Raw genomic sequence first — 9,595 nt, forward strand, 5'->3', positions numbered from 1 at the left:
CCGCCTGCCGATGCAGGGGACACGGGTTCGCTCCCCGGTCCGGGAAGATCCCACATGCCGCGGAGCGGCTGGGCCCGTGAGCCATGGCAGCTGAGCCTGCACGTTCGGAGCCTGTGCTCCGCAACAGGAGAGGCCACAACAGTGAGAGGCCCGCGTACCGAAAAAAAAAAAAAAAAGGGATTTTGGTCATATTTGAAACTATCAGTTAAAAATCACTGGACTTCCCTGGCTGTCCAGTGGTTAAGACTGTGCTTCCAATGCAGGGGGGATGGGTTTGATCCCTGGTTGAGGAACTAAGATCCTGCATGTCACACAGTGTGGCCCAAAAAAAAAAAAAAAAAAAATCACTTCTTTATAATTCTTAACCAATTGGGTGCTGTTTTTCTTGCACAAATTGAAAAACAATTATTGACCTTAGAGAGGAAACTGCATGCCCTGGGTTGGTGATGAGTCCTTTTCATAATTCATTGTACATACTCCAAATCTCGGTGGAAATCTAGAAATACTATGGAGCAAAAGAACAGAGACTTGCCTAGTGGGCAGAGAAGTTGGGCAAACTTAGGTTACGGGGCAAATGCTTGGGCTAGAAGCATTTGGGAACAATTAGGGAAAGAAACTGAAAAAACAAAAGAAAGAAGGAGGATAGAAGCACAAGGTCGTAAGAGGCAAGAGGGCTCATGGGAGGTTAAACTGTAACAGAGGAGAGGGACGTTCATGAACTTAGAAAAGGGAAAAGTGGGACTAAGTGCTAATTTGTTAAATTTGGAAATGGAAATTGAGGGATGTCAGATGGCATCTATTGTTTCAGTGAGTAAGATAGGAAGGAGACTAGAGTTCAAAGAGGGGAAATGTTCAGGATAATATTTGTGAATATGACAGAAAGTCAATTAATGACTGAAAAAATTGTTGAGTGGAATGAAGGCTGGGTTGAGACTGCATATCTTACAAGTCTGTAATAGAACAATCAGCTAGGCTATGCTTTGCAAATTCAGGTACCCTTGGGTCTATCAGCTGTGTGCCTACAATAAACAAAGCTGTAGGAATAACAACATCTTCCTCTAGTATCAGTTTTACTTGAAACATTTGAATGAAATTTTAAGTGCTTAACTGAATGTTTTAAAAATATTTTAATATAGACAGAATGAAAATCAGGGTAAATTTTTTAAGATAAATGAGAAACTTCAAACAAATTAAGTGCTTGTGGTAAGCTGCTCTTGATTGTAACCCCCAACACTCTCAGGACTGCTACATGTAACTGTTCATTTTCTTCTACCCTTGGGGAATGCCTACAGAAAAGTTTCAGATGCTAGGGAGCTGTAGACAACGTAAGCAGGAGCAGAGAAAGCAAGAGGGCTAATTTCTCCCTGGGATTGGCAAGGGCTGGAGGCCAATGAGGTGAGGAATTATAAGGTGCTTGTGCAAGGCATTAAAGGTGGCCTTTTACTCCATAGGATAAAGTGATTCTCCCAATCTGTCTGACATAGATATTATATTTATCTGTTTTACAGATTTGGAAACTAAACCTCAGAGTGGTAAACCATTTGCCTAAGACACATAGTTAATAAGTAACAAGGGAACTAAGTGTGGTCAGAAAGGCTCTGATGGCTTAGGAGACCAAGAGGCAACAGAGGGACTACAGGTCTTGATGACAGTAAAGGCAGGGTCAGCAGGGGCAGGGCCTAGGCAAGGTAGAAAGACATCAAAGGGAGGCACTGTATTTATTGGTTGTTTGAAACCAAAACGTCATGGTTTAGATTTAACAAAACTCCGTAAGCACCATTCAAAAAAATCAAATCAGCCTTATATCTCCCACCAGCTATTTAGGGTGGCTGTTCCTCTGCCTCATTTTTCTTTCCTGGAGGACAGAAACTTCAATAAGACTGAAATTTCCTTCTGTTATGCAACAATCACAAATTAAGAAAATGGAGTAAACTACATTGGATTAGTAAGCAGTGAAGTTTTTCTGCACACCATTATTTGGGGAAAAGCACAATCTCTAGCAAATTGTATCTTCTTGCTTCTTAATAACATACATATAGTATGCCAAAGATTTGGGACCTATGAGAGCTTCTGTTCCTCCCAGTTACACATCATTGTGTTGCCTGTGGTCAGGCTCCCTCATTACTTTAAAAGACATTTTCCACATTAAGAGCAACCTTTTCAATCTCTTGGGGATTTCAAATTATTATTTTTGTTACTGTTCATTTAATATGTATTTATTGAGCACAAGCTGCATTTTAAACATTGTGCTATTTGGGGGGCAGGGGGCAGCGGAGGGAGGCACCAAGAGACTTGTTTACAACCCAGGACTCATCTTTAACTGCTACCTAGTTTACCTACAAATCAGACTTAAACCTGTTTTCTAACAGATGGAAATCCTAAATTATCAATAGTAAGGTCAAATAAAGGAGCTTGCAGTAGGCCTGGTTGGTCCATTTTGGAGCCTGGTGTTTCCAGAGAAGCAGGATTCCAGAGAGTGAAGAGTCAGGCAGAGGACTTGGGGGACTAGGTATGAAGTAAAATCACTGTGTGCAGCAGAGCTGGAAGGTCACAATAAAATTCCCACAAATTAGGGAGGTTAAAGATGCACTTGGTGTGCTTTAATATGCATTCATGAGCTGTGTGCCAGACAGGTGAGAATCAACCAGGGCAGCTCCATCCTTACCCATGATCCCCTTCCTCAGTTCAACTCATCAGCAGTAGCAGTTACAGATTAAAAATAGCAACAGTAGCTCTATGTTGGCTAATCCTACTCCAGAGAGGCCACTATGTCTATATACATTAAATGGCTTTACCAAAAAATGTCCATTTGAAATGATGGACAGGAAATGAAATTTCCTGGCAAAGGAAGTGGTGAATGCTGATTAGAAGACACTGTCTTTCATGAACTCAGTAGAGTAGACTTCTCTATTAAAAATAAGAAGCAATCTTATTGCTTTGTCTGGGAACCAATATTTCCAGATTCTTTTGATATATTTGTCTAAACAGTGGAGGCTGAGTGGAGAAATGTTACTGATTTTCAGATTAGACAAGTTAATTGTTATTACAGAATCGACTAACTTAACAAGTGTGTATCTGAGTTGACCAGAAGTACCTCACCTCATGCAAATCAGTTTCCCAATTAAAAGAATTTCTGAGATCACATCATTTTGTTTAAGGTAAATGGACTAGCTTTTGATATAAAATACCAAAATCATAATTAAGACTAAGAAATGTGAATGATCCATAATGTATTTTGAAAGCCAAGTAGGTAAAAATCCAAAAATTTAATCATTCAAGAGCAGTAATGCAGAAATGTCATGAAAAACATAAATATCAAATTCACAAATACCATCTGACAGACATTTCAGGTGAATGGTAGCAGTGTGGGTCCAATAACAAGAACAAGAAACAATTATAAAATCTAGGGGGCCTTCCAGTCCTTTCCATTAGACATTTACATGACAAGTCTGAAGATGTCTTAATAGGAAGTTTGGAGATTTTATCAGAATGACTTTTTCCTTCACAGACTCTAAGGAATGAGACATGTATACCATTGGTGCAGATATTGAGATTAAATATCCTCCATAGGATTGTGCAACATTCATTAAACATTCTGGTGTGCAAACTATGTTCTAAGTGTTGGGATAACTCTGAAAAATCTACTTAAGCTATTTTTTAATCTTTAAGTGGAAAAAAGAGGTGTGGGGAGAGAGGCAGTGTGAAAACGGCACTAAGAGGGATATGCTGGGAAAATACTGGAAAATCAAAAGGGTTTCTGAAAACTTGGGCAAATTTAATAACTATGTTTAGGAGAGGCAATTTAGAAATCACGACTATAGGAGCCCCTGTATTGTGTGAGGTGCCATTGCATGAGCAAGGATGGTGTGAAAAGGGATATCCCAGGCTGCCACCATGGCTGACCTGGGTGGATAACGGAGGATCAGTAAATATTTCTTACAAATCTTCCTATTAGATTGCCAGTTGTGGTAACATATTTGTAATTTTTGAAAAGCAATTAGGTCAGGAAAAGATTTTCGAGTTTCTGAAGGTTTTGGGGTTGAGGATGAGTGCTACCATGACCAGGATGGGGGCTCTGAAGCCCAGCCCTCTCCCCTCCCAGCCTTGTGTCAGCACTGGTGGTTTTGGTGAAGATTAAAGGAGAAGCACATACAGAGCATCTGCATTCTACCTGGTACAAATAAGAGCTATCCTGATCACCAACATCTTTTTCATCATCACTCATAAAGTGCTGGGATATATATGAGACAAATGGTGAAAACTTAATATTTAAACAAAGAATTTGAAATGAAGAGGAGAGTTACAAAAACAACAAGACCAGAATGAGCAGCCAACTCTCAAGTGCCAGGTTCCAATGAAGAGTACACATGCCAAGGGAAAGGGCTCCCAGCCTTTCCTGTCAGCAGGCAAGTTCGGGGGAGAGTAGACTAGAGCACATTTCTCAAAGGGTGCCCACCACATTCACCTGAGATGTTCTGTTGGAAAGGTGGATGTCTTCAAATCACTTCCCAGGCACCCCAACTCAGGAGTGCAACAAAGCACAAATGGGAAAGGAGCCACTGTCAGCAGGGGCGACTCATGGGGATGTCAGGACTCACTTGTTGCTCTCAAACTACTCAGCTTCACAGACCTCTGAGTTTTCCTGAACTTCTCTGTTGCTCTGGTAGTATGAGAACACGTTTCCCAAGGGAAAGGCCTTGTGGAGGGATTGCTTCTTCTCCATGGCATGGAGATCTCCTGTCCATCTTTGCCCTGTGGGAGAAGGCTGTGGCAGAGGCCCCTGGCCTGGGGGTTCAGTGCCTGGGAATCCCACTCAAGCCCATGCCAGGGGGGTCTGGCAGGCAGTCCCTACCTCATTGATGTGCAGGGCCACAACCTCAGTGGAACCATTGTTGGCAGTTGGCACCACCTTCATGAAGCTCACTTTGCTGGGGTCCTACTCCTTTGAGAGGCAAAGTGCTGCTGCTGAACCCTTCTCAAGCCCAGCTCCATGATCCCCAATGGGGAGGCTGCTGGGGCTGCAGCTCTCGGGACATGTTCTGGAACATGTTCTGGGCTCTAGGTGTTGGTTTGGTCATTCCCCAGTCTGTCACTGGGCCAAGGGACAGCACCATGCTGGACACCTCACCATGCCTCTGGTCCAGCTTATATCAAAGCTGGGGTCACAAATAACACCCAATGCCCAGAGCTCTGCTGATGACATGAACTCAAACAGGAAGAACAATACCTGGGATGAGGTTTGCTCTCAATCCACATGAGCCCTGTCACAGGCCACCTGGCCTGCTGCCTCTTGCCCCCAACCCATCACTATTCTTCCTTATGTCCTTAAGTAATGACAGACAATGAGACTTGAGGATTGTTCTTAACTCAGCTAAGGGGCTTGGCATGTTCTGTTTTCTCCACCTGGAACAGTCACACAATTGGCTTCAGGCCTTTGCTCAAAGGTCGCCTTCTCAGGTAGTTGCCCCTGGATGCTCCATCTAAAGTTCCCTCACAACATTCCTATCCTTGTCCTGATTTTCTCTCTTTAGCATTGACTGCTGACTATGAGTTCTATCTTCCCCACTAACACCATAAAAGCCATGGGTTTGTCTGTTTTGTTCACTGCTATTTCCCAAGCACCTAACATATGGAGGCATTGAATGGAGTTCAATTAGTGCTCCCTCAATCCTGTGAGATGCATCCACCCCACCCTCTGCTGCCATGGGTGTTTGGGGGATGGGGGTAGGAGGGGAGGCACAGCCCTGATCCTGAGAAGCAAGGCCCTGCCCCTCTGAGAGTTCATGGGCCACCAAAGCAAGCAGAAAATAATGAAAATAGACAAATTTACAAACTCTGGTAACCTATGAAAGAAAAGTGCAAAGCACTACATGGGGCCAGCCCCACGGCAGGCCGTTTGCAGAATAATCACAATGGTACTCTGAGGTATGTGTTACAGTTCTCACTAAGGACCCTGGCTAAGATCCCTGATGCAAACCCAGATCTTCCTGTCCTAACCTCACAGCTGATTAGCTCTTCTTTGTTCTTCATCCTTGGAGAGAAGGTTAACAGTCATACTTTTTATTTGCAGGCCAACAGGCGGCGCCCCCCCACAACTCCCCTCCATTCTTTTGTCCCTTGCTGGGGTCTTTCATTGTACTGACTTGAAGCCACCAAGCCCAGAAGTTTGAGCCCCTCCCCAGGGATAAGGCTTGCTGGGATAAGGGAGATTTCACTCTCTCGGAAGAGAAAGAGGATTCAGTCCACTTTTGAGGGGGTGAGGGATTCCTGTCTTTCTGCAGCCCTTGGTGCTGTTTCCTTTCCCTCTTCTTTCAGCAAACACATGCCTGGGATCTGAGGGGAGGCTGACTAAAGGCTGAACTCAGTGCTCATGGCTCCAAACCTGGTGGTGTCATCTGAGGCAGACCCAGAGGGCCTGATATCAACTGCTGACCCAAGGCAACTCTCACTCATCCATATTTCAGGGCTAAAGGTCACATGCACTATCTTGCTGTTGTATCCTGATGGCAGTCTTAACTAAATCACTCTCGTCTTGCAGAAAGGCATGAAGACTCCAAGCAGTTAAGTCACTTGCTCACAAATAGCTCCTGCTCCTCCTAAACGCTGCATTAACTGCATTTAAAACTACCTTTGGTCCACACAGGATGGGGGAATGAAAGGGTGAGCCTCTGAGCATTGTACAGTAGGACTAATGCTCAATACTCAAACCAAGTTTCATAGATAGAGAAACCTACCCTGCAGGTCTAGCCTCACAATTTGAAAAGCAAGATAGGAGATAAGACTACAAAGAAAACAGGGCCGCTTCCAGGAAAAACCAAGTACCCGCTAACATGGGACCTAGCATTAACAAATCCTATCAAACAGCAACATATACCGGGCCCAGCGCTAAACTATCGAATCTAAATGACCACACCAGGAAGGAATTCCAGAGAAGGGAAGTAACCGGCGCCAGGGTGGCACAGCAAGTCAGCAGTGGGGTCGGGATTTAGCCAGCGCAAAAGGGTGGAGAGCACCGCTGGAGACCTAGGCCCAGAAAATGCCAGGACCAGGCAGGGTTGGGGACGGACACAGCGCAGTGGCAAAGCCCGACCTTGCTAGGGATTGTGCTCGTGCGCAAGCACTTACCGGGGTGCAGCTGAGCGCGCACTGCGCGTGCTCGTACCAATGCGCCGAGAGAACGGTGAGAGCGCGAGGCACATGGTGGCGAGCACGAGCCACATGGCCTCGGGGACCTACGTCCAGCTGCCAGCCCTAGCTGCCGCGGCGCCCAGCCAGGCCAGGTAGAGCAGCCCCTCGAACGGCAGCACCGTGAGGCGCCGCAGCAGCGCCAGCCACCGGTTCGGCCACAGGGCGGCGACCAACTCACTCACTGTGAGTGCAGGTCCAGCAGCAAGGAGCGCGCGCGCGCGCGCGCGCGCGGCAAAGAGGGTACGCGGCTGCAACCTGGGCTTGGGCTGCTCGACGGGGTGGGCCAGGTCTAGCAAGGCCGAGCCCCTCAAGACAGGCCGCTGCCCCCAGGCCCAGCCAACATCGCCCCCGTCTTTCCCAGAGCCGCGCTGGTTTCCGCATAGGCACCGCCTCACTTCTGACGTTTTACTTCCGCTGAGCCTTGGGCGCCACCAGAGCATCGCGGAATCAGAACAGCTGGGGACACGTAGTGGGCTGGATCCGGAAGTGGCTACTCAGGGAGACGCCATGACAGGTTGCTGCCGGAAAAAGAGGCTGGGCGCCGCCATGACAGAAAGGGCTTGAAAGGGCTAAAGGCGGCTTGTCTACCCTGCCACGCCGGACTGAGACCGGAAAAAACGAGGCAAGCCCGGGCGCCGTGACAACCTGAACCGGAAAAGGCGAGTCCTCCTCCGAGACTACACGGCACCGGCCTATCTGGTTCACGAAGGACGGAACTTGTACACTTCGGAGGCAGGGCCTGTCAGGGAAAAGCTGGTGTTCAGGGGGCGGGGCTTGCTATGAGGTGGGGCTTGTGTCTCCTGATGAAAGCCTCCGCCTTCAGGGTCCTGGGGAGGGCTCAAGACTGGCAGGCTTACAAAGGTAACACAGGACACAGCCACACATGACAAGAGCCATCATGCAATAGATAGTAATTACTCACAAAATTACTACTTTTAACATAAAATATGAAAAATCGGTGTTTATTTGAAATGATGTATTTTTTCTGTATTATTTACTTTCCAGTTACATAAATGCTGTTGTTTGAACAAAACCAAAATAGTATTGTATTACTAATAGAAAAAGGTATATCAATATGTTTATAGTGTTTCTGCCCTCTGATACAGAATTTATGAGCTATATTTTCAACTGTTTATTGGATATTGAATTTTCTGTTACATTGCATGTTCTTAAGATTCTTAAAATACATATGTGTAAGACTGCAAAAGGAGAATGTAAATGCACTAGGACTTGGATAATATTCTATATTTAATAAAATAACGGTGATGTTTCTTTTTTTCCCGTTACACAGTAGGATATTTTTACTCTTTCACTCTTCTTTTCCAATTATGCTTATATGAACAGACTGCGACCTTTAGAACATCCTTTTCTTTTATGTAGTTATAAAACTAAGGCAAAGATGACATCATTTTGACTTGCTCTTATCAAGTTCACAATTCTTGATTCTTGGTGTCATTCCAATGTGATGACATCAAGCTAAATATCCTCTCAACTAAAGCCTTTCTTTACTTACTAACAACAACAAGCTTTTTGACTTGTAGGACTTTGTTTCTAGTTCTCCAAAGCAGGTTTGTTTTGTAGACCAGCTTATTTATCAATCAAGCCTTTGCATCTATAAATTCATCATATGCTGCTATCGGTGTCCAAAATGTTTGTAGATTTTTGAACACTCAGAAGCACGTGGGATATCAACATACATTAAACCTCCCTTTCTCCGGGAGAATGGTTTTAAAGCATAGAGGTAATTTGAAGTTGTAAAATCAGAGTTGGATTCCAAATAGTTACATTTTTAGGAAAGAAACTGAGAATTTTTTGTTTAGTTTGACTGCCCTTTCCTGATGACATTTTGAATTCTAAAGCAGGTTTATTTCAAAAAATGAGTAATTTTTTGCCATATGAATTTTTGTCACAACCTACACATAGTGTTCAACAACTTAGGGGCAATTGGTTCATCCTTGTCTTGTGCTTTTGGTGTCATATGCAAGAAATTGCTACCAAGACCAATATCAAGGAGCTTATTCTCTCTGTTTTCTTCTAGGTTTTTACAGTTTCAGGTCTTATGTTCAAGTCCTTAATCCATTTCAAGTTAATTTTTGTGAGTGGTATAAGATAGAAGTTCAATTTCATTCTTTTGCTTTTGGTATTCAGTTTTCCCAACACCATTTGTTGAAGAGACTACCTTTCCCCATTGGGTATTCTTAGTTCCCATGTCAAATATTTGTTGACCATATATGCATGGGGTTTTTTCTGGGTGCTGGTGGCCTTATGGAATGAGTTAGGAAGAATTCCCTCTGCTTCTGTCTTCTGAAAGAGACGTAGATGTAATAATTGGTATACTTTCTTCCTTATAGGTTTGGTAGATTTTACCAGTGAACTTGTCTCGGTCTGGTGCTTTCTGTTTTGGAAG

The 9,595-nt window shown here is 44.5% G+C and overlaps 1 protein-coding gene across 4 annotated transcripts in view; it reads right to left on the reverse strand.

Moving 5' to 3' along the window:
• Positions 1 to 9,237, reverse strand: part of LOC307175802 (uncharacterized protein) — a 25,221-nt gene extending 15,984 nt beyond the window's left edge. For 2 of the 4 annotated variants that reach the window (XR_013824488.1, XM_079901341.1), the window contains exon 1: positions 7,126 to 9,237. Coding sequence is in view for 3 of the 4 variants with exons in the window: in XM_079901341.1 (XP_079757467.1) it covers positions 7,126 to 7,220 (95 nt within the window). In the remaining variant the exon portion in view is untranslated. The remainder of the gene's footprint in view (positions 1 to 7,125) is intronic. The other 2 variants (XM_079901340.1, XM_079901339.1) reach the window with 1 other exon arrangement.
• Positions 9,238 to 9,595: the final 358 nt, after the last annotated feature.

The sequence above is a fragment of the Stenella coeruleoalba genome (genome assembly GCF_951394435.1).
Source record: "Stenella coeruleoalba genome assembly, chromosome: 17".
Lineage (NCBI taxonomy): Eukaryota > Metazoa > Chordata > Mammalia > Artiodactyla > Delphinidae > Stenella > Stenella coeruleoalba.